This window comes from Pelecanus crispus, chromosome 2, assembly GCF_030463565.1.
Source record: "Pelecanus crispus isolate bPelCri1 chromosome 2, bPelCri1.pri, whole genome shotgun sequence".
Taxonomy (NCBI): domain Eukaryota; kingdom Metazoa; phylum Chordata; class Aves; order Pelecaniformes; family Pelecanidae; genus Pelecanus; species Pelecanus crispus.
Genome location: NC_134644.1, coordinates 54,468,601 through 54,494,615, shown reverse-complemented (window position 1 = coordinate 54,494,615; position 26,015 = coordinate 54,468,601). Strand labels below are relative to the sequence as shown.

Sequence of the window (26,015 nt, the reverse complement as noted above, 5' to 3'; positions counted from 1 at the left end):
AGGTAAATCCCAAAGCATTTAGATTTCAAGCATGGGTACCACTTCACTTTATTAACATCTCTTCAGCTGGAGAGAGTATTTTCATAATATTTTAGACCATACTAAGCATGATGTATTAAGCCTATTTTTGCAGAAAAAGTAAAGCATTTCATTAAGAAGGACATGGGATGTTTGATGAGGGTGTAGGATCCTATTTCCATAAAGACAAACCGAGACAAAAATGAACGCAAAGGGAGATAAAAGCACAGCAAAGATCAAAAATACAATTTTTTTCTGCTTGCTCTAAACTGTAGTTTTATAACCTCACTCTTAGAAACACAGGCAGAGTCTGGTATCTGTGTCAAATTATAGTCTCCCAAAAAGGTGTGATGAGTTTAATGGTTTCTCCTAATAATGTTATGTTTACTAATTAAACCTAGTTTCTGGGAAACTAATTTTTGTCTCTCCATCTCCCATTCCAGACTCCTCTTGCTCACTGCCAGTGATCTCATCCAAGTTTTGGATTGTGTCAGCTGGTGTTTTCATTTGGAATAATTCTCTTTTTATACATTCAATTTCTTCTGACTCTTCCAAGCAATTCTATGTAACTCAGTCAAACTGGACTTTCAAAATCCTGAATATAGGAAATAGGTTTTTTGCACGGGGTCTAAAAAAATTAGATGGTTAAAGTCAGGAAAAAACAGCACTCAAACCAACTCAACAAGCCAACCTCTTTCAGACATTTTTATTCACTTATGTCAATTTCATTTGTGTTGCTTCTTATAAATCAGTCTCTTGGGCTGCTGCTTATTTTTCTTGGCCTTTTCTTAACTCTTTCCTTTGGTGTAAATAATTTGATACAAGAGAACGGATGGCAGAACTGATGAATAAATGGAAATGTGCCAGTCTCCAAGTAGCTGAAAAAAGGAGGGAAGGAAGGGGGTCATTCTTGGATACTCCCAAAAGAGGTGAATTTAAGAACAAGCATCTATGAATCAGGAAACAGGCTCAGAGAGACTGCTGAAGCATTCACAAGGAATTTGCATCGTTTCAATTGTTCAAAAATTAGACTGGGCACAGCCATGAGAGAAACATGATGTAAGGAATATTCTTGTAATTATGGAGGAAAGCCCTCCCAAATGATCTCTTGGGTCCATCCATGTGTAATTTCTAAGATCTACATAAAAGTTCCTTTTCTGATCCAGTGTATGACTTACCTCACCAAGACAGCCTTCTTTCGCCATGTATTTCCTGACATGATTCCAGATGCGACTTTTGGTCAGCAAGCTGCCTCCAGTGGCCTGTTCAAATTTTTCATAGCTTCCGTATTTCTGCAATGTCCGCTCCATGATGTTAATGGACTATAAAATACAAAAGCATAGCAAATATGAATGCAGTAAGACCCCTATGTCAGACTGACATGTGTATTCTTTCTCTCCCTCTCAATCTCTCTCTCTTTTCAAAAAATCTTCCTTTTTTAAAAAAAACCTCATTGGGAGTCACTATCAAACCATAGTCATTAGATACAGGATGACACACTCTATAATCAATTGATATCATCTTCAGACATACATTAATGCCAAAGTACCAAAAAAAGATTCTGATCATCTCATCTTGGACCCACATACATCAGCATGACACAGATGATTATCAGCCTGGTGAAATAATACTCATTTTCTCTTTAATTTTGGGAATGTTGTGCAACTGCCTTGTAAATCAGACATAACAGGTCACAAGGACATGTGTAGTTTAAGTTGTCAGCACATTTCTTTTTATGGTTTTCCAAAAAATTTTACAAAGATCAACTATTACTGTCATCTTGCTTCATTTCTTGGTATTTTCTAATTAAGGAATGCTGAACCATGATTAAGCAGACGTGTAACAATAATTTTCATGATATTTCTACCAAAAATGTCTCCTTACAATTAAATCCTCTGTACCATGGGTGTCTGTTTCAGAAAGGAGGAGAAAGAACAGGAACTTTATTCACAGAACTTTCATTTAAACCACAATATTTCTTTATAACCCCCCCAGAATGAAGGAGGGATGTTCTATTAGGCAAATAAAGTGGTACCAACTTCAATTCTCTTATGTATTACTGCTGGAAGAAGTCCTTCTTGGGTGGAAAGCAGAGCATGATGCCTATAACGTAATCTGAACTCTGCATGTGGAAGAGGTTAGTGGTGGGTGTGAAATGCTCATCCCCAGTAATCTACTTCCCAACATGTCATTTCACACCCTTAAAAGAAAATGTGGTATAGAATAACTTCTTGCCCACAATAGCCCAGCTACAGGGAATGGCTTTTTTCCATAGATAAGATAACAGAAGCTCCCAAGAATCTCATAAAGAAAAAAAATATTACTGATATTACCTTAAAAAAATCAATGTTCTTGCTAAGAAAATATCACTAATGACGAAGGTGGAAATCTTGCAGACTGAATCTCTTTTTACATTGTCACTTAGATCCATGCATGAAGCTGATAACATGCTTGTTGTTTCCAGCTATGTAATTCTGACGTTGTCAGATTGGCTTATTGTTTACAAAAATAGGATTCATTTTATATCTCTCACAACTACTAACAATCCTATTCTAATTTTTTTCAAGTTGAAACTAAGCAACCCTGAGTAACTGCTACTGAAAGCCATAAAAGCTAGCTAAATGTATGCATTCTTAAAGTCCTGTAGCCCTTTGATGAGAGAAATATCAATTACTTGAATGCCAAAGAAATACTGCACCTAATGTTTAGTTCTTTTTCTGTCTCTAATACTTGTTATTAAATTGGAAGGGCCTCCTGGTCGGGTCTGAATTTTTTTTTCAAGAATGAAGAAAGTAGCATAATTCACTACCTTAGCACAGAGGGAAAAAAAAGGGGGGGTTAGCTTAAAGAAGGCTGTCATTTTAGGGGGTTATGCCATCTAGAAGCAAAAGATCTACCTACTGTGTCTCACTGCTGTGATCTCTATTCCCGCTGCATTTGAGTCTCCACAGTAAGTTTTTATTTACATGGGAGCCGAGAGCATATGCTGGAGAGCATTAATAGCGAATCGGAAAGTCAGGCGCAAACAGAAATCTGTTGCAAACATCACCCCTCGGTGATTCCAAGAGCTATACCACCAGTTCTTCAGGGACAGCCCAGCAGCACCGCAATAGAATAGGATAGGATAGGATAGGATAATATAGGATAGGATAGAATCATAGAATCATAGAATCGTTTAGGTTGGAAAAGACCTTCAAGATCACCCAGTCCAACCATTAACCTACACTACCAAGTCTGCTCTAAGCCAATCCAGGGTAGACTAGACTAAACCATGTCCCCAAGTGCCACATCTACCCGTTTTTTGAACACTTCCAGGGATGGTGACTCCACCACCTCTCTGGGCAGCCTGTTCCAATGCTTGACCACCCTTTCCATGAAGAAATTTTTCCTAATTTCCAACCTAAACCTCCCCTGGTGCAGCTTGAGCCCATTTCCTCTCATCCTATCGCTAACTACATGGGAGAAGAGACCAACACCCACCTCACTACAACCTCCTTTCAGGTAGTTGTAGAGAGCAATAAGGTCTCCCCTCAGCCTCCTCTTCTCCAGACTAAACAACCCCAGTTCCCTCAGCCGCTCCTCATAAGGCCTGTGCTCCAGACCCTTCACCAGCTTTGTTGCCCTTCTCTGGACACGCTCCAGCACCTCAATGTCTTTCTTGTACTGAGGGGCCCAAAACTGGACACAGTATTCCAGGTGCGGCCTCACCAGCGCCAAGTACAGGGGGACAATCACCTCCCTGCTCCTGCTGGCCACACTATTCCTGATACAAGCCAGGATGCTGTTGGCCTTCTTGGCCACCTGGGCACACTGCTGGTTCATGTTCAGCCGGCTGTCTACCAACACCCCCAGGTCCTTTTCGGCCAGGCAGCTTTCCAGCCACTCCTCCCCAAGCCTGTAGGCTTAGGATAGGATAGGGATAGGGATAGGATAGGATAGGATAGGATAGGATAGGATAGGATAGGATAGGATAGGATAGGATAGGATAGGATTCTATGATTCTAATAACATTACTCAGAACTTGGCCAAAAAGTCAGCGCACGCGGCCTCACGAGAATGACTCTGGTAGAAACAGGCTCACCATAAAGCCACCCAAGTGCTGCCACACGAACCCTGTCTTCTCTCACTGCCTCCCGAGTGGCCGAAACGCCGTCGCCACCGTGCCATCTCCAGCAGTAGTTTCAGGCTTGACAGGGACTCGCACTGGACCCACCGGGGGTCTGGTGACATTTGGCTGGTTCCCAGGATCTGGCCCATTTGGGCAGCTGTGCCCCTGCGCTTGCGGAAGCTAGCGTGACCAAGAAGTGGATGTTACAAAGAAAGGCACTAACGAGGAACATGTTATCTTTTCTTTTTCAAGTTTTCTTTATAAGATCAGGCGTCAGGATGTCTGAAGAGAGGGATCGTAAAAAGAGGAATGCCATGCCACTACCTGAGCCACCGCAAACAATTTGGCTTTGCCTCTCCCTGTTACAACACCGCGATGAGCACCCACGGCAGCACAGCTCGATGTGGTGTGTTACGCAGCCCCACTTGGCGCCGAAACGGGTAACTCCCAGGAGAATTAACAGGCACCTTGCAGACCTTTGGCTCGATTGTTTGCACAGAAAATAAATCCTACTGCTCCTAAAGACAAGAGCCGACGGGACTGCTGCTGTGAAAACTGCAACGTCCTTCCGCAACTTAAACACAAATCATGTTTTTCAAGATGAATGTATTAAAAATAGAGGATACACCCTCATCTGCTGCAAACTGGGTAGCTCTGGTATCATTTTGCCTAGCCACTACTGTAGGTATTTGACAGAGGTTCAGTGCTGTTATTTGTACTATTACTCCCATTAACTTATCGCACAGAAATATGAGTAAGGACTACTACACATCTGTACTGGTGACCTATGAGGTAAATGGGATTTTGTTTTCCCACTAACTTCCCCATTCATTAGGTCTTGTACGAATGCATAGGTGTGGCAGGGCCTAAAAGATTACAAAAAGAGATTAGAGAGGCCTTTCTATGTCGGTAAATAATAATTTTTTCTTGTGAACAGTCAAGTCTTAACATCGCTTGTCATTTAAAAACGACCTCAGATAAATGAAGCAAGGTTAGTGTCTAAGTATTAAAAGAAGGAATACATGAATCCCTCACGCAGAGACTAATGTTTCTGGAGACTAAAGACAATTGCTTCTAGCAAAAACTAGGATCAAGGGCTAGATGTAAAGAACAAATCAGAGCAAAATCTAGTTCTTGTTTAATAGCTTGTATATTTTCCCAAAGGATTTTTTCCTCTTTTTTTAAAAATGATGTATGGGTTTTTTACTTCTGAAAACATTGGCTGTTTTAGAAGTTCTTCAGTGTCTACAAATGCTGAGGCATTTTCCTGCCTTACACAAAATCCTTGGTTAAAGAAGCAACCCAAAAATGCCTGCCCCCTATCCCAGGAAGTTTATTCTCAGCCAGTAGCCTGAGTAATTAATGATAACATTTCTTCAGTTTCCTTTGCAAGGTGCCAGATCCTTAAGATATGAATGTTACCTGCTAACTGTTTGGTGTATCTGGTTTCTCTGAACAAATAACTTCATTTGCTCACTCTGAAAGAACTCTCTGAATTAATCTTTTGGCATGAAATTTGTCTTCATGACTTGTTGATATTAAATTTCAATGAAGTCTGTTACATTAAACACACAAATGATGCTTAAGTTCCTTTGAATGTGCACCAGTGATTTCCATTCCTGAAGACACTCGCTGCACAGCAGCACCTCATTTTGTCTCTCAAACCTTTTCCTTTTCTCCCCATCTCTACCTGGGGCTAATTTTCTCTCTCAGTAATAAATTCTGGAAAAAAATTGCTGTAATTAATAGCATTTTATGAAAATCACAGTGAGATGAAGAAGAAAGATGCAATAGGTGGAATGGTTTGGCTTTAAATTCTCTGAAAGTTATTTAATGCGGGAACTGACACAGGGGTGGATGTTATTTTCAAAAGTTGCCAGGATCTGGTCTTTTCCATTTTAAGGGATCTTAAGGCATCTTTCAGAAAGTATCCAGCACTCGGGCTACACATCTCTACTAGTAAATCAAACAAGGCCAGTCGAGTAGGGGTGGGTGAGAGCAAGTTTGATGAAGCAGAGGACTGCCAAAACCATTTGAGAGCAAGGGGTCAGTTTCTTCTCAACATGAAAGCTCATAAAAATAAGGGTGTTTGAGAAAGGCATGTAAACTTAACCAGTTCTCTGTTTTGACGCTGTTTATAAAGACATTACTACTATGAGATGCAGCTTTACGTAGGTTTGTTTGGTGGTATTATTCCAGGGGACTCTCCTGCCTTAGAGGGCAGGTATTTTCTAAAACCACCTCATCACAACAAACAGTGAGAAAACGAGCACTCAACACGCCTTAAAACTTCCTGCTTGGCCATCCATTACAGCAAACTCCCTGGAGCTGAGACCCACATGTACCAAGGCAGGCAGCATGAGTTTGGGAGTCAGGAGGCCCAAGTTCTAGCTCTTCCTGCCTGCTGGCAGGCACCCTCCTGAACTCTCCCCGAGCTGTTTTAAGGCTTTTTCTAAAACGCTGTGAGACTCTTGAACCAACAGCACAATGTGAACAGCAGGTTTTCAGAGATACATCCCCCTGAAGAAGCACAGACCTACTCTGCCCTCTCCCCACTCAACCCCATGCACTGCTGGCAGCTTCAAGGGGAAATGTGGGACACAGAAGCATGCCTCCTCTACCTCATGTGCCACATCAAGTAACCTATATCCCGATGGTTCAGCCACCTCCAAGTAGATGTGGCAAGTTTGAACCCATGCATATTGAGAGTCATTAAGCTTAAGCCTCCTCATTGCTGAACACGCATTGTCTTGGTTAGGAAACTACTAAGAAGGGTCCTCACCACTATCACCTTCTCCCTTGACTCTGTCTCAAGCAAAACAGAAGCCCCGGTAAATCTTTCCAAGGGGGCAGGTGTGACTCTGCGAGCACTGGAACAACAGGGAGAGCTGTCACACACACACATTGCCACCAGCGCACAAATCTCCAGGGAGTGGCAGATCTCCCCAGCACTGAGATGGGTCCCATCCCCAGTGATGCTGTTGGTTTTGACACTTCTTGCCACAACCACCCCAGCTGGTGGTGGTTCCTGAGGGGAAAAGGTTTGGGATATTTTTGGATCCCAGGCACTGCATACAACACAGAGCCCTTCATTTGGGGTTCTGCATCTTTCTCTGAGGCGAGATGACTCAAAGTCAGGTGTTGCAAGAATTTGCTGGGAAAGGGGAAAATCCAGACCAGCATGCCAGCTCTTGCCTATTCCAGCATCCAACTGCGAACTTCTTTTCCAGCCTCTGGGCCAGCAGAAAAGCAAGGTACTGATATTGCCACAGTTCCCAAGGCCAAACTGTAAACTCTTCAGCAACAGGTAAAAAACGGAAGAAAAGAAGGACTATGTGGCTGTACCAGGTTACTGGTTAGGAGTAGTAATTCCTGTTCTTTTCATTATTATCTGAAAGATCTGCTTTAATCCCTCTTATTGCTACTGAAGAGTGCCAAAAGAAGCAGCAGTCCCAAGACAAGTTCCCTTGCACAGCAAACTCTGCTGATGCTCAAGAAAGCAGCACTAACAAGAGCAAGACAAGGCTCTGTTTAATTGACAGGCTTAGGTTTTAGTGGTGGTGGCTGTTTTAAACCAATTATTTACAGCCAAGTAGGTCTCTGAATCCCAAGTCACCCACATGCAGCAACACAGCTTAGTTACTTGAGAGTTATCGTAGATACCTGTACTGATAAGACATGGTCATGACTTGTTTGAGGCAACCAAGTTAAAAAATGGGCTCAGCGACCTAGGAGTCAGCCCCCTGCATTCAGTCAGCTCGTCCTACATTCAGAAGCAACTCTGCTACAAAAGGGTTGCAGTCTCTGTGGAGATTTCTGAGACAGACAAGACTTGCAGGCACCACCACTTTCCTACTTGCATAGCTTATTTAGCGAGGGGAAAAAACTTCCCAGCTGCATCCTTAGGTAACACTGAGCTGTACCAGATGGAACTTGTTAGTCCAATCAACAGCCATAAAATGGTGGCTGCCCTCCTTTTTGGGGTCAAGTAGAAAGGAGGGAGAGAGAGGTAAGAGTGGGTTTTTGAGGTTAGTCTATTCAGGCTGTAGTATTTTGAGTTTTATTCAGTATTTACAGTGGCTTTTCTTTTGTATGCTTGCTCTTTGCATGATAAAGAGCGTGTTTTAGTGATTTATAGCTGGTAGAAATATTTTTAATGAAAAACTTTTCAAATACTTTGCAAGGAATTAGAAATTAATACTTACTTGGTTTTTGCATGAGACTGTGTCCTGAAATAAACCTATGTTCCTACTGTAGTATCGCCAGAAGTCATCTATGGTCTTTTTTAGTGGAAGACAGAAGTTTGTGTAGGACCCTGAGAACTTATGCTACTTGGATAGCTTGATATACTTTGTGTTATATATTAACATACTTTATCTATAAATCTTAGTTTAGGAGGGAGTTTGTTATTAGTAGAGAATGAGGTGTTTCACAATTAAGTGCTTTCACAGCTAGTGACACATTATTGAATCTTCAACACGCCTAAGCTGTGACATCACCTGGACACTGCAAGGGGTTATTCTGTGTTCAATGCCTTCTTGTTTAGGCTTCCAGCTCCACCTAACTACTTCTCTAACACCTGATAAATTTGCTAATTGTAGGCTACTTGTATTAATGACTTAAAAGGTGTGTAATACAATGTAGCACAACTGATTTAAGAGCTCAAAACTGCTATATCTTTATGAGTACAAGGGAAAAGGATGTACAACTCTCTCACAGGGGGGATTACTCATTCAACAAAATTATGGGTTTGGGGTTTTTTTTGTTTTTTAAAATGTATGTATATAAACATAGATTTCTTGCCTTCATGTACAATTCAAAGAAATAGGTGTTAACACACAGGTTACTTGAAGTTGCAACTTCCTTGCTGATTTTGGTTCAGCAAATTGCAACTGTTAGGTCATCTGCTCTGCAAACACTGGGGACAATTACCTCTAGCTAAGTATTGACACCTCTGGCATCTGTGCAAAAATAACAAACACTTTAAGAAGACTTGACAACGAAGGACAAGTAGTCTGAGTCAGAAGGAGTGCTAATAAGAAAACTTTCATAGCACTTACAGTGCACAGTTGCTACACTGACCTTGAAACACAGCAATAAGAAAATTAATTTCTGTAATATTAGATATGTCAATCAATGTGAAAAGCTGCAAGTCTGCATATTATTTTTTATTCTCAAGTTCTCTTCCCTAAAAGCACATATTGTGTGACTCATGAAAGAACCTTATTATGAAGAAAGCAAGATAAAAGTAGAAAGAGAAACAGAGCAAAGTCTGAGAGACATTAAAAATATTATTTTCAAATGTATTAATAATTAAAAAATGTTTACTCTGTGAAAAGTCAATCAATAAAAGTGTTGGGCTGTGCTCAAGGTTTAAAATCTTTGATCTGACTAGAGGCCTGGGGGTGAAGAGGGTGCTCACAAGCCTGTGTGTTCCCTATTGCAGCATTGCTGTATTAATGGTTTGCAAATCCTTCTTTGCCTTTTTAAAAAAAAAAAAAAAAAAGCAGGGTGTTACTCATCTTCCAGATATGTTTCAGTAATGCCATATTAACCAATTCCACAGACATGCACAAAAGCAGAAAGGGCAATAAGAAAACACAATCTGTTTTAATGTCCTAGCAGGCTATGCACAGCTGTGGGTAAAAAAATTTTTTGAAATGATTAAAAAGCTTCTGAAATGTCAGGTTTTGAGCTTATTTCACTGAAGTGTCCTAAAAGCCCCCTATAAAATTGCTGAGCTCTGTCAGTAAAAAGCTGGTTTTACAGAGATATTGGTCATAGAAGAGCAAGCAAGTGTAAGTTGCTGTAAGCACCTTTTATACAACAAAATAGGAATAATTCCATTTCTGTTCACACAAAGCAAAGCTTCCTAAAATAAGTACAGCAACAAACGAAAGCCAAAAATGTTTCAAAACTGAATTTATCCTTGTTGCAGGAAAAAGGATGACTATGCACCATTGTGTTTTTACTGCAGACCCAAATCTTGACACTATGAGGTGTTTTTTTGGTTTTGTTCTGGTTTGGGGTTTTTTTTGTTGGGTTGGTTTTTTTTTTTTTTTCAGCTGAAGTAATCTTTTCTGAACTTGACGCTTCCTGTAAGATACCTATGTGTTTCTTCTGACAAGTAAAATCTGCATGGAAAAAAAATAGCACTGAGGAAAAGCAAGTGCTCATACCATATTTGCTGATTAAAATTTTGATTAATGCTGCTTTTTCTGGGTAGTAAATTTGCATGAAATTAAATTCAAATCTGTGTGGAGATGAAAATTTCTAAAGCTAGTTGTAGATAAAAAAGAGAGAGTGCCACCTGCTGGGCTCAGAGCTGTGTTAAAATTGTTTTTTTGGTTATTTGAAGTGAAGGATACTGTTGTTCAGCATTTTTAGGAGCTGAACTTTGAAGAAATGCTTTTCTTGCTAAAAATTTCTGTAACTTAAACTAAATCTTATGAAACAATTTATACTCCTTGGTAAGTTTCAGAAATGTCATACTTCATTGAATATTACTTCACTGCTTTTTATAAAGTTGTTATAAAACCTTTATTTTCCCATGCTTTGTATGTAAAGTAAAAAAGATAGAGTTATAAATTGGAATAATATTAAGGAATTATTAATAAAATAGTAATTATTTAGGTGTGGGGGATTTCTATTAAAAGAAGGGTAAATCAATGACAGGCCTGCTCCATAAAGTCATCATGCATAAAATAATTTTTAAGGCTCTACCACCTCATACTGAAGGGGATAATTTGCATGAAATTCAGTTTGTGAAATTAGTTATTGATGATTTGCTGTGATCTATGATTAATGTTGCTAACATTGCTATAAAAATCAAAGGAAAACTGGCTAAAAAGCTCTAGTCGAGTGGTTTTATTTGGTGTCAGTATGATTTAGCTGGATACTTAGAAGCATGGAAGCTGATTTTAAGAACAGATCAGCCATTGTCTGTGCTCATAAAGAAAATAAATTCTTAATGAAAACACAGCTACTGAGTTTTTAAAATATACAGATATTTTTAATGTGAAAATGCAGGTGAAGCCTTACAATGCAATGACTTAATGGGTAATAACACCTGTGTGCTTTATTGGATTTAAAAATTCATGTCAGACTGTTCACAAGTCAAGAGTCAGTTATTAGAATCCACGGTACTTTAATTCATGTATCCTTTGCACAAGGGATTTCTGCGGTTTTGAAGCAAAGTATTCATATCACAAAGAAGTGAAACTCATGGAATGGCAGGATCTCTTCCAAAGTTAAGTATCACTTGAAATATGAGACTCCCTATTTAGAAAAGCTTGTCGTTCTTAATAGTTTAGAAAGATTTTATTTTTTAAAAAAATCAAAACAAAAAACCAGAAGCGGGAAGAGGACTGTTTCTGTTGTTATATAGATAAGCACTGGTTTTTGCTTAGGTCAAAGTTGGATGAAAGATGTTTTTTTGTTGTCCTTCTTGTCAGTTTTGGGTTTTTTTTTTGTAACTCAAAGACAGGTAAGAGGCCAGGGCAGTTACATAGAATGGGAATGTCTGTAGCTATGTTACCAGTGTGGCTGCATATTATGGGGAAAAAAAAAAATAAAAACAAAAACCCAAAGGGCAAAAAAAAATTCTTTTAAGTTTTACCTATCTCTGGAATGAATTTTAAGTCTGCTGCTTGATCAGGCCTAATGTAATGCAAATATCCTTTGAAAGTTGATTAAAACATGGAACATCAACATATGGTTATCCAATAACCGTGACCTCAAATAATTGCTATCCCCTCCCAATCCCTGTGTCACCAAGAGGATTGGCAGGATTTCCACACAGTTTTCCTCTGTTTATTAAAGCTTATTTAGACATTGTATTTGACTCCGTTTTGTTGCCTAAAAAGCTTTCTTGCCTCGAATTATGTTTCATGTAAACCCTTTTATAAGGAACTGTGCCTTTATAGAATTCTGTAAATATTAGGAAGGTTTTCATTTCTTAATCAAAAAGATTTTCTTTCAGTTCTACTGTTGTATTCTCATCACTGATGCATTTCTCAAACAGTAGGGGAGGATGATAAGCAGGAACAATTTTCACTTGCTACAAACAAAGCCAAATACCACCTCTACAAGTGTAAGGAAAAAATAATCAGTGGAAAAGGAGGAAAAAAAAGTAACTATACCTGCTTAAGAAATCTGTCAGATGCATGGCTATGCTTAGCTAACACATTTGGCAAAGCAGGGTTTGCGTATTCAAACTGAGGATTGTATGTGAAATCTGACTTAAAGAATTTCATCTTCTCTTTCTCCACGTTGGAAGGTTTGATTGCAGTGAGTAAACAGAGTTTCTGGCCAGAGGTATCTCCCTCTTTTCCATGGCTTTTTGATGACTGGGATTGCTTGGGCTTTGTTAGATTAAAATGCCTCTTAGCTCTACTTCTGGGTCGAGGTGGCAGCCCTATGCTGTTCCCTGCAACTGAAATACTGTTTGTAAACTTCACGCTGGTAGACACGGGGCTAGCGATGATGATGGAGGGCTGTCTGTTTGCGCAGTACCATCCACTGCTGAGCAAGGGTAGCGGGACTTTGATTTTGCGGTGCTCATTGTTTCGCAAGGTGGTAGAACACTTTGTAGTTTTTCTGTGTTTCTTGTGGTGAGCAGACAACTGCTTTTGAGTCTGGTGTTTTTTCTCCTCTTTGCTCTGCAGAAGGACATTGTAGCTACTGGTTCCTGTTGTGAAAATGTCCTTAAGGATCCCAGAAGGTGGGTGCTGGAGGCTGTTTCCATTATTAGTGTTCAGCTTATGTTCTTCTGGACTCAGGATTGATTTCTTAGAAAGCTCTGTCTTAGGCCAATGAAGTTTTTCTGCATTGAGGGGGAGAAAAAAAAAAAAAAGCTGAGGACAAATTTGATCGTTTCACACAGCAATACTAGTCTTAAGGACTCAAAACTGCTACATAAATGAAACACAGAATTCGTCTTAACTGCAGTCACATCAAGTTAATTTTGACTTCTGGACATATGGGAGAATTGTGTGTCTATATCACTTTTGAACAATTAGACTGGGACTTGTAAGATCCAGCTAAACAAGTATTTCATGCTTGCATCTCTGTGCACAAGTGCACTGTTTGCAGCTAAAAACTAACTTGTTCAAAACAACACTCTCTGCAGGACTTTATGAATGTTTACTGTTACATTAACAAAGTTTTAGTTTTGAGCAAAATCTGATTGATCTTTATCATGCAAGGAAGGCTTTCTGTATGGATAAAGAATAACTTAAAAAATAGGAAACTGTACGGGAGTATGTGAGCAGTATTTACAGGAATCTGTGCTGTGGTATGAGCAGTCTGGTGTGGTCTCATCTGCAAAATCTGATTCACAGAATTTAGTCTCAGAAAGGATGAGAACATTGGAATGGGCCAGCCAACTGTGAACAATTTACACCACCGTATGAATAGTACTGTAAGTTTAAAAGACTTCAGTTTCACGTATTCCTTCTTAATACAGACAGTAAGCTATCTTTAAAGAGGTGACAGAAGAGAGATCAGCTAGTTACAGACACACCCCTGAAAATCCTTAAGGCAACACTGTCATTTCATCTATTCAAAGTTGTTCTACAATAACAGAACAGCTGGCTCTAAGAAAACACTTGAGAAAAACCATTGTAAACTAAACTGAGTAAGGTTCCTTTAATGAGTGAACCCTCCTTTCTTGCCCTGACCCCTGGCATAGCCTTCAGGGGAGACAGGTCCCTGGTGCAGAGCAGCTGCATGGAAAAGTCACTGAGGATTAAAACTGTATTTAACATTTGTGCTGGCTTGTTAGAGAGAAGTGACCCCTCTACACTGGTTCTAACCATCCCCTTCTCTCGCCAAACAGTTCATCCTAGAACACTAGGTGAGCCGAAAGTAAGGAAACAAATAAATCCTGCCACAGAGAATCCTGCCACAGAGAAATGCCTCCTACTTCTGCACCTAAACCGAAAGGATTCACAGAACAGGAGGTACGCCTGGAGCTTGATTAAAGCCCACAAAAGGGATTTGAGCTTCAGCTCACAGTTATATGTAGCTGAGCTGTAATTACTTTACATACAGTGATTTTGCTAATGTTTCATTCAGAGTATGAGATCATTAAATGTCTCCAAGGGGAAAAAAAAAAAAATCAATAGTAGTTTAATTTCAGCCTTATTTTCATAGCAAAATCAGGTTTTGCTCCCAACATAAGCACCGTGACAGCATATTTCATGCTGTTGGATCTCTGTCAGTTCCATGTCAATCTGTGTTCCTCAGTTCTCCTGAAGATGCTGTTCTAAAAAGCAGAAAGACAGAGGTCCTATTCGCATGAACATGTGATGGGAAATCTGCAGCCTGGGTGCTTCATCCACTGGAAAGAGAGAGATAGAAGCATTAGATTGTTCTCTTCCACTAAAGCGTGCATATCTTACGCAAGGTCAGTTTTGTTGCACAGTAAGTTTGCGATCCTCTTTCTATGCCTGGTGCAGGAACTTGCTCCTTGGCATTCCTGTTCAAATTCTGTCAGATCATTCTCATCGCATACATGACAACTCGCCTAACCTGTCTTATCTTGCTTTACCGTGACCTGTAGTGGTGAGGAACCACAGTTCCCATCACAAGGAACACAACATCAGATATGCAGCCAGGATCCTGTGCAGTGGGCATTCATTTATGTGTATTCCTATCTACAAATAACTGCTACAAAATGACGCATTTTTTGGACAACAGAATAAGATGACAGCTCGCACATATTTCTTGGCAAGTATTTAAGATTGACTTCAGGGCTGCGCCAAGTATTACAGTATGAGAATCCTTACTTTTAGGAAGGGGAAGTGAAAGGCAAGGTTTCCAGAATGTCTGAACACAGAAATATTAAATTTCTGAGCATGTGACTTTGCTTGTGTAGACAAAATTGAAGTTGGAAATTAAAGAGCTACTTCTTAAAATACAGATGAGAGATAATAATGTAACACTAGTGGCAGTAACACTTCACCTTCTCTCCTAATCAATTCTCAAAAGCCACAAAGAGCAGAGAAGCCTTAAACTGCTACTACACAGGGAATATTTTGAATTAATACCACATGTGTATCTAAGGAGTGATAAATAGAAAAGGGAAAAAAACCAAACAAAAAACCAAACCCAGAAACAGAATTCAAAGAAACAACTCAAAATGACCTTAAACTGCCCCCACTCCCCCAAGTTCTTGTGTCAATCCCATACCAAAAAGTCATGACAGTAAGCTTTTGGAGCTAAGTAGTACCGCTGGTCAGTAATAAATGCATTTATATCTAGATAATTCCTGAACATCACCAAGTCAGAATTCTCCTGCAAGTGTCACAAATGGTGGTCGAGTGCTGAACACCACTGGCAGGTTTCACATGCACATGGTTGATACCATGTTCTCCCCAGTTCTGCTGTTACTTTATATGTGCAAACTCATAGCAAAGTGATTTTTCTGCTGCCAAACGAAGTGTGGCTGTCCTTAATTTTCTTCTGACTAAGGAAGGACAGTGTTTGATGCATATTTGTGCTGGAAACCTAGAATCAACAGATAATCCAGCAGATTTGAAAGATTGTATTAGGTAACACTGCAGTTTTCACAAGGTCATTTAACTGCCCTTCTAAATTTTTGGACTGGTCCTGTGAACATCATTATTTTACAAATAAACTAGAAAATAATATTTAAGACAACATCAAAATCATGTTGCAAATGAGCAAATTTTAAAGTTCTTTCTCCAGTACATTTGTTTAATCTGTAATAGTTATAATTTTAAACTCGCTTACATCTGCAAGTCAGGCAGCATCACCCAAACTAAAAATACGCTGTCTTCTAGGGAACTTGACTTACTAAACTACATCCAAGAGTTTCCAAGGATTAGCAATGCCTGGTGATTGAAACAGAGGCCTAGTATTCTGAATATAAAACCAATTCATCACACAGCCTGGGTTCTGAAAACGTGCTTCAGTGTTTCAGAAAGTATTGAGATATCATACTACCATAAGGTAGCTGGTCAGAGAATGGATTATTAACCCACATTAATTACATAGATGGGCTAGCAATGATTTCCAGCTTTTAAACTCTGAGTATTACAGCACAGATGTCAACAGATTGCTTCTAAAAGGTCTGAAAAAGGCAAATTGAAAATCACCATACTATGGCATAACTCTATCCTGCTACATATCATGTAGGTTTTACCTTTTGTATCTCATCCACATGTATGACGTGTTCTGAGAAGTACAAATTTGAATTGCCTGACTTTACATATTTCAGTTTTTGCAGCAAACTGTCAAAGAACATATGCCTAAGCCTCCAGTTACCTTTGAGAACCTCCCTAAAAATGTGTAATTTATGTACAAAGATTCTCTTAATTGCTTTTGCTTCCAAACACTCAAGTCACAAAGCTCCAAGTCCTTCAACAGCTAAAAAAACCCTACAACAAAACTAGCATAGTCTCTCCCAAAAAAATTCCCATCATGTTTACTTCCATTTATTTATATTTTGTTCCTCTCTGCAACAACACAGTAACAAAAACATATGTCCTAGAGTCATGGGTGAATTACTAAATGAAACAATCTGCTGGGTTTGGAGTGGAAGGTGATGATGTAGAAAGAAGCAAGAAGGAGGGTGCAGAAGAGCTGCCTGTCCCCAATTTGGCACCATTATGGGTACCAAAGGACAGAAAACCCAGCTGTTCAATGGAAACTTGGTCTGTCTTGGGCCAGAGCAGAGCTCTGCCCCTTTTTGGAGCTGCTGTGTTTGGTTTCTGCTGCCCCATAAGGAGGGTTAGCAGGGCAGCCAGCCAGAGGCAACTCCCCCTGTGTGTCTAAGGGATCTCACAAGAGAGCAGGTCATGCCCTAGCCAAAATCCCATCATTTTCAAGATATCTGCTGGAATTGGCAGTACTGGGCTTGCTCCATCCTGCAGATAGAAATGGACTATGTGCCACAGAACAATGCAAAATACCACAGGCTTGATTTGGCCAACAGGGGACTTTGACTCCTGTGTAACTTCATTTATACACAGGTAGCTATTCCAGTGTCACAGCAGTACTGGAGAAGGGATGTATCCCAAGGCTGCTAACAGAGGATATGTGAGAACGACAAATCTCATTATAATTCTGCACTAATGAAATACTTTCCATGTCTAAGTTGCACCCCAGTCACTAGCTTTGAATCTTGTAGCATCGCAGACACTGCCTAATCTTGTTAGAGGCTACTCATTAGGAAAAATAGGTTAGATTTTATGTTATACTCAGGACCTAGGTTACATTACTGGTTTCCATCCTTCAGAAATTGATGAATTGAGCTAATCTTTTATTATGTTAATAATATGTGTGCTAAAATCCCAAAGTAAGAATTCTTCCAGACTTTTGGAGAGTGTTGTAGAAAAATCTTCCTCTAGGCTACTGTGTAGCTAATATCCAAGCAGCTTCTTAAATACCTGTTCCATAGGTGGAATGAAGTTAATGATAGATATTTGTGGGCACAGACCTCTCTCTGTCCAGCTAGCCTTGCTCTAAAAAAGTAGAGAGCTCCTGTGGTTTTTGAGCAGCTGTCACTCAGGTTATATGTACATAACCTTTTCTGAACTGCAGGTATGATTCTTAAGGTGCTTAGCAAAGATGTTCTTGGGGCAGTTCCTCCTGTCCTAGGAATGTAATGGGCTGAGCCGCTGCTTTTGGTTTTCAGTTCACCATTACCATGTTAGAATACGCTCAAATTTCTTTTGTTCAAAATCAGAAACCACTTCCAACAGCGTGACTTGAATTTTCAAATTTCTAGAAATGTAAATAATGTATGTGACCTGTCTACAAGTAATAAGAAAATAGTGATGTTTGAAACTGAGAGATGAGAAGAAAATATATGGATGTGACAAGTAAGATTCCTCCTTTGACACATTTTGCAAATGTACAATTATATTACAGAGAAATATTTACCTTCAATATTCAAATAATAGGAGTAGATTAACAACTACCTGTAGTTTATGAGCTCTAGACTATATGGTTTGTGGGTACAGAGAGCTGTAGGAAGAATATTCTGCAAAAGACAGGCACCAGAGAGTGTTGTATATCAATCTGTAATGTTCCACTGCCTTTCAAGTACTACAGGCTTATGTTTGTGGCGTAACAGAATCTGACCAGAATCCTGTAGTATATTGCCTCAGTACTATAAACACCATTAAGGTTTACAAATACTCAAGCTTTGAACAGAAGGTGTCAGGCAACTTGAACTAGACAGCACTGGAAGCTCTGTCTATAGTGACTGAAAATGGTTTAGCTGTACAATTAGTGAGCTCCTGTTAAAAGACTGGCACTGAGCTATTTTCTATTTTCACAGCATGCTAGTTATTAACTAGAGCCTGTATGATGTCGGGAACTTTGACATTTAACCTAAGACTTTTTTTTTTTTCCCCCAAAAAAATATCCACCTATTTCCTTTCCTTCTGTAACAGCATTATCCGTCATTCAACTTTAATTCTGAGCGCCAAAACCAAGGGCAAGTTTCAACCATGAGCCAACTTGTACATCCGATTCATTAACTGCCAGTGTTTGTAGATAACTGAAATATCCAGCATTCACAGGACTCATTGGCATGATTTTGAACTGTGCAGTTTGGTTTTTCTTCTTTAAAATTACAATGATATTTAAGATGTACTCTTTCTACCTTAAAAAAAAAAAAAAGCATGAATCAGTTTCTTGCATGCATGTTTCTACACTGAAATATGATATTATGTAACCGACTCCAAATTCAGGTTCTTCAAATTAAATTACATGAGCACAGTAATAATCAGTATAAGTGAAGACTTGGCCCTAATGAAATCAAGTAATAAACTCCCACTGATTTAATAGACTCAGGATATAATCACAAAACACTGATCTATAGACAGAGGTGCGCAGGATGAAGCTCCCATCCAAGCAGATCTCTAGCTCGCTCTACTGCAGCACAGGTGTGTTCAGGAATATTTGACGGAGGCGTATGGACCCAAAATAACAACCTTGCCTTTTAAGAAATCTCAGTCCTTGAAGATTACAGTTGCTGTTGTACATCTCTAGGGATGCTCCGTCTGATTCCATGAACTTTATTTCTACTCCCATTTCCAGAAGTAACGCCCTACTCCTATCCATGCACAGATGGAACAGCATATAAATTAGGCAGAGAAAGAGTAGCTGTAAGAAATCTTAATTACGATTGTAACAGTATTGTATGAGGGGACACTAAGACATCTCTACCAGATCTCTTCGAGATAGATTTCCCCATGACAAAGTAACATTGGCTCGAAGCAGCTGAAGTAATGACGCATGAAATGACGTCAAATATAAACAAGGAAAACATCTGAGTGAAAAAAATTGTTTTGCGGCAGCAACTGTATCCTAGGTTTTCCTACATACCACATATACACAGCACTGAAGATAATACTTTTCTGTGGTATCAAATACTCTTCCGTATTATTGTTACATAGTCGTAACACAGGGTTTTTTTATATACACATGTAACAAAGATTTGTTAACTCCGCTGAAAACCCGGCAAAGAGGAGAGCCAAGGAGCGAAAGGCACCAGGTACGATCAGTAACAGCCCTGTGAGCACCCCGAGTTGCACCTTCCGTCCCTCGCTCCGCGAAAAGGCAGGCAGGTGTCCCCTCCGCACCCCGCGGTGTCCCCGGGAAGCGGCGGGGCCCGCAGGCGAACCGGCTGCCGCCCGGATTCACCGACGGGACTCCCGCTTTCCTCAAGACAGGCAGGTGCGAAGCACCTTGCCCTCGTCCCCGCGGAGCAGGTACGCTCACGGAAACCCCTCGGCTCCTCCTCGGGTGATTATTTTTTTCTCCCCCCCCCGGCCCCGCAGCGAGGGAGCAGCCCCCAGCAGCCCGGGCGCTGTGGCGAGCGCCTGAGGAAAGCGGCCCCGCCTCGCCCCCCCCCCCCCCCCCGCCGCCGCCGCAAGCCCCTCGCCAAGCCGGTAACGCCCCAGCCGCCCCGGAGGCGCAGGCGGTGCCCGGGTCCCGCCTCAGGCTGCCGCCCCGGCAGCGGCTGGGGGCCGGGGGCGGTACTCACCGGTGACACGGATGGACTCCAGCATGGTGCTCCGCCGGGCAGCGCCGCCGCTCTGCCCCGCTGCCTTCCCCCTGCGCGGCGGGCTCGGCCGGGCTGGGCGGCGGGCTCCCGCCTCCTGGGCGGGGAGGAGCGGGGAGCCCTGAGGGGAGGCGGGGAGGGAGGGAGGGAGGCAGGCAGCGAGCGGCGCCGGGCGCGGCGAGGGCTGTGCCGGCCTCGACGCCTCACCAAAGCCGGCCCGGCCGCGCCGCGGGCCGAGGGAGCCCGGCCGGCCCCGGCCCGGCAGGCAGCGGCGACCTGCGGACTACACGTCCCGGCATGCCCTGCGCGGCCCGGGCGCTGGCGTGGCCAGGCGGCGGGGCGAGCTGCATCCTGGGAGCTGTAGTGCGGGGGACGGGGCGGCGGCGGGGCGGTCCTGCCGGTGTCTTGGGGTGGCCGCCGGCGGGGCGGGCACCGAGCTGCACCCGAAAGCACCCCCGAAGGAGCCCGCTTTATCACACCGGCGCGGCATGGCGTCAGGTGCCAGCAACATCGACGGGTTTTCGGCGCCAGCCTTTGCAGGGGTCTAGCTGGCATAACTTGCGCCGAATCCAGCAGCTGCGTTGCAGGACATGGATAATTACAAGCCACCATCATTGCTGTAATTGATAATAATCGGTGTGGTTGATAATTATCTGCTGGGCCTAAGGCAGGCAGAGAAAGGGCTGCATGGGACAAGGGTGCTCAGCAGGGTGTGTGCCACCCTGGGGGAGCCCGGCAAGGAGCTGTTGTCTCTTGCTAGGGAGAACGGAGGAATTGCATCAGAGCAACAGTCTGGGGCAATAACTGATTTTTTGTAATCCAGACGGTTAGCATATATTGATAAGTAAGAAATAGAATTTAAAGCAGAAGATAGACTTTACATTGCACCCTTCTGTTGCTTTACTTGTTGTGCAATCTGTTGCTTTGCTTGTGAAACCTTTCACTCCTTGAAATGTAATCTCCCATCAATAAATTCATACCTGCAATGCACTGTATGAATAGATTCTCTCCATAATATCATCCTATAAGGTATAAGATCTGGTTGTATCATCACGTAGCAGGGATGGGAATTCCACAGATCACAGCTCATTGATAGTCCTGAGAACCCTTTCTGTGGTCTACCTGGGGACCTCTTTCTGTGTCCTACCTGGAAAAGTTTTACTGAACTTCATGAATCCTTCTTACAGACACTTGCATGTATGCAAGCATATGACTGAGCGGACACTGATCAGATAGTTCTGTCTGCTTTCATATCACTTCACAGGCAATAATTAAAGAGTTTAAAGCACATATTTTCATTTTATTTACTACTGCCTCACACACAAAGACAGGCACTCTTAAGACCAGCTATGAAAAGACTGAGGTGTCATTTTTCTCAGTCTGCTAATGAAGAGCTAGTGTTGAAACACACTTCTACCTAGCTGACAAATTTGATGTCCCTTTTAACTTGAATTCTTTGAGGAACAGAGAAGACATATGCTCTGTCTAAGTTTAGACTAAGGTCTAAGTTTAACCTAAAATACCCTCTAAAGTACTTTGCTAACAGTGTAGTATCTGGAACCCACAGGCTTGTCTCCAAATCTCAAATTGCAGGAACTGAATAAACACTTTTAAATTTAGAGAGACAAAGCCATCACTAATGGGTTAGAGTTTGCTTGTGATACATGGCAATTACGGAAAAAACCCTAAAACAAACAGTGAATCGGTTCAAGCACTGCAAATAATCAGCACAGCAGATGAAGAAATGATAGATGGCTGCTACAATGTAAAGCCAATGTACTATTTTACCATAACTCCCCAACGGTTTTGCTGTGTAGACCCTAAATTCTCCTCTTAGAGATGATACTTTATATATGCTTGGAAGCCGTAGCAATGAAATCCGTAACTCCAGCTTTTGATGTGTATTTTACACATCTATCCCCTCTCCTTGTTCCCTCTGGTGGATGCCTTCTCTCCATGTTTCTCACCTCCTGCCTTCTCCCTGGTGTCTGTGAGTCCTTTTTCACCGAGCACTTGGGCATTCAGTCACCCCTGAATCTGCTGCCTCTGCTTTTTTTTTTTGCTTTTTTTTTTTTTTTTTTCTTTTCCTGCTAGCCTTTTTCCTTTGCAGGATGGCTTGAAGGTTTTGTTAAGTCATGCTAGCTCCTGGCTCTAGCAAGATGATGCCAAAGGCAGTAGCAGAAGGAACAGAGGAGGGATGCTAAAAGGCCATCTGCCCCTGTTTTCTGCTTTGGCTCTGAGCAAGCTTTGTCACGTTTGCTCATTAAAAGCATAACATAGAAATCTCAGTCAAGAAAAACATTACTAAGTATCTCAATATGACAAGAATGCTAGATATATATTTAATGTACCTCTAGCAGTTCTGACCTCAAAGGCATCTTAGCTTGCAAGTCTGTCTGGCCGGACAGTGGGAAAAAGACAAGCTACTCCGTCATGAAAAAATTCCTGGAGGCTGTCAGTGCAGCTGGCACGTATTGCATTGTAGCGAGGTGAGGGGACATGGTAAGGTTTGGACAAATGGTAAGGTTTAGATGAGCCACACTATAGAATACAGCTTAAATAATACAGTTCCACAATACAAATAGATCTATATCTTGGTATCACGTATTCATTGTTAGGAGACAGAATTAAAGCTGACATTCATCTTGTATTTCAGCTTCAACATAACATTACTTCCAGAGATAATTTCAGATTTACCTGGCCATGCCTTCAGAGATAATTTCATATTCACCTGGTCAAAAATACTGCAATGTCTTGCATGCAGAAGGCTATCTTTATAGGAATATTAGCATCAATAAGCTCTGCAACGTGTACAGTCTGGAAGAGCAGTGATACGTTTTATTGATCTCCACATCTGTCACAAGCTAACACTGCAAAATTCAAACACTCACACATGCATATATAATAAATATGTGTATATGTGCATTTGGATTTTAAGTATGCATATACATACATATACACACACTTGTTTTAATGTTGATTTTATTTGGTTCCTCCCCCATATTCACACCAGCATCTTTCTTCCGCTTCTCTGTGCTGACAAGAAAGAATCCCTGAGGAACTAGGAAAGCTGAGGACAAGAGTCCTTAACTAACTCTGCATAATTTGGCACAGTTTCAGGGCCATCAGAGTGGCAAGCCTAGCCTCCCCTCCCTGACTTAATGACTCTGAGCTGGCTGAATATCTTCTGACCAAACAATTTCATTGACCAAGTGACTCCAACTGACCATCCTTCCAGACATAACCTTTCCAGAAACTCCTTCTGAAATGTCTAACATTGCCATCTGATTCCAGCTGGGTCCTACGTTTCTAGTACACAGCAGAGGCAGCACATGCTTGTGGGAGCTGCTTACTCATAGTCTTATTCGATGGGACTGCTATTTTAAGATGCCTTAAAGCGCACAACTTGATACAGCTCCAATATTCAGATTGATTTATCCACTGAATTTGTTCCTGCTTTATGCTAAGGAGGCTCAATACTATAAACAGACCGCAACAAGGGGAAACAAAATGCAGGCAAACCTTGCAGCGAGGTTCAGAGAAGTGAAAGCAAAGTAAGATCCTCATGATGCGAACCTACAAACGTAGCTGACTGTTGTCCATTATCATATGGGGAAAAAATCAGAGATGTCTATTGTACACTCACAAATGCACTTATACCTACTAGGAAAAAAAGAGTGTGCTTTCCTATGGCAGAGAACTGGGTTATATAAATACATTAGCCACAGTAAAGCATGCACTGGCTTACAGTATGGACTGATGGACCGATACACCCCTCTTGACCTTTCCTCCTCTAAGCGTCTGCCCGCTTCTGCAGCAATGCCTTGCCACTGCAGGGGTCCTTCTGAGAAAGGCAGGACATTGCCTTCGGCAGCGGCAGGCAGGACTGGCGGGCAGCACTGGTGGGCAGCCCGAGCGCAGGCTGCCTGCCGAACCACAAACGCCTGCAGCTGAGTCACAGGTACCTTGCTGTGGCAACACAAATACCAGGTCAGGCAGCACGGGGCTGACGACAATCTGCCCCCAAATAATGAGAATATTTTAAATGTTCGTACTTTGTCTTTGGGCCTTTTGAAGTCTGCCAACTCTTTTGTGGTGCTGGGAAAATTTCAGTTGAAAAGCAAATGTTTTCATAGTAATGGATGGCCCTTTTTGGCTGATCAGGTGGGGACTTCACTTGTTTCTTAACCAACCTGAGAAAAGCACAATGTTCCTCTCCCTACCGCCATTCATTTCCTTACCCCTTCCTCTTCCACACCACCCACCTGATCCCCTGGTTTTTGCTGGGACAGGCTGTACAACAGACTTAGAAAATGAAAAGGGGATAGCCAAGAAACACAAAGCACCCTTTTAGCAGCTTTTTACAAGATGCAACTTGTGCAGTAATAGGTATGACAACATGGTGCTTTGGAGAAAGAGGCCTCACCTGCACGCTGGGGCCAGCGCTCTCGCTGGGAGCAGGGGACCCTTCGCAGTTGACCTCAGTGAGCAAAGACCCAGCAGCTGAGGAAAGAGCAATGATCTGCTTCTTCATCAAAGCATTTCATTTCATGGCACATCCAGATCATCTCACTGAGGACAGGATCTGTAGAGCAGAAGGGGCTTTGCCTGGCCTGGAGAAGGTGGTCTTCTGGTAAGCCCCATTTTCAAGAAGCACTGGACTCAATGAGGGGCAGAAGCCAAGGTGTAAGCCCACCGTCTTTTTCTAGTTTCCAAGTACATGCCTGGCACTGCTACCTAGCTTTAGCTTGCAGGTTCCTGCACAGTTTCTGGGGTTACATGGAACTATAAAACAGCTGGGGCTATTTTATTTACTCCATGGTGAATAATCCCTTTCAAGTGGTACCAGTGACAAATTCAGCTGATGGAAATAGTATTCAAGCTTGGGAGAAGCATAAGCTAAGACAGAGTTCTTTTCAGACTTTATTCTCCTCCATCTCATGTCTGGTTTTGGAGATTCCCTGGGTACCACTTTATCATGGTGTTACCAGAGTCCCAGAGTTGGAGCTCCAGAGTCTCTGAGTGGGCGACAGTGCACGCCATCTTGCCTTCTTACAGATCTGCTGAGTTCAAAAGAGGTTTTTGGATTAGACATATAAGTAGACAAGCTGCCCATACCAAGCCACTTGCAAACTGTTGTCAGGGAGCAGCAACTCTCTTCATGGCCCAAGACCTCCACCATCTCCGTGTGGGCTCTGACTCCAGGCAGCCCAAGCCCCTGGAGATGTGGAGACACATGTTCAGGGCTCTGACAATCCTCACCACCACTGGAAGGATGAGGGAAGTGTTATTTAAAATAACCTCTTGGCATTTCCATTCCCTTTGCCTTCCTTCATGTTTTATTGCAAGGTGAGGCAACCCTCCACCATATCACACCCAGACATTCAGTGGCACTGTATTTGTACTATAGACTGCTACTTTATGTTTTACTCCATCAGATGTTTCTGTCTCTCTCATCAACAACGAGCCATGATCTTATTTTCATATTCCTTTAGTTAATCTATTTTCCATGTCATAATAGTTTTTTAAGCAAAAGCAGACTGAAATATTAGGGATATTTACTCATCTCTAACACAGACTCAGTGTAATTATATATGTAGTTTCTACTGAAGCTGAGATGACTGTATTACCAGTGTCCCTCGTGGGTACGTGTGTGGAAAATATCATCACCATTACATTTTAATTGCATTTGTTCAAATTTCAGTCGAATTTCTCCCTCGAAAAACAGCAGCTTCTTATTTCAGCTGTGCATTTTTTCCCAAATACTGAAAAAGAGATTTCCAAAGCAAAACACTAGGCCGCCTAAAATCCTGTCTAAGTAGCACCCTCTAGTGTAAACATGCTACT

The 26,015-nt window shown here is 41.7% G+C and overlaps 1 protein-coding gene across 2 annotated transcripts in view; it reads right to left on the bottom strand.

Moving 5' to 3' along the window:
- The window catches only part of MATCAP2 (microtubule associated tyrosine carboxypeptidase 2), a 28,140-nt gene extending 7,965 nt beyond the window's left edge, over window positions 1-20,175 (bottom strand). The window contains exons 1-4 of one of the 2 annotated variants that reach the window (XM_075705386.1): window positions 20,151-20,175; window positions 12,596-12,950; window positions 12,268-12,547; window positions 1,197-1,340 (exon numbers count right to left, since the gene is read on the bottom strand). In XM_075705386.1, the coding sequence (XP_075561501.1) occupies window positions 1,197-1,340; window positions 12,268-12,547; window positions 12,596-12,950; window positions 20,151-20,175 (804 nt within the window). Of the gene's footprint in view, window positions 1-1,196; window positions 1,341-12,267; window positions 12,951-20,150 lie in introns of both variants that reach the window. The other variant, XM_075705385.1, reaches the window with a different exon arrangement.
- Window positions 20,176-26,015: the final 5,840 nt, after the last annotated feature.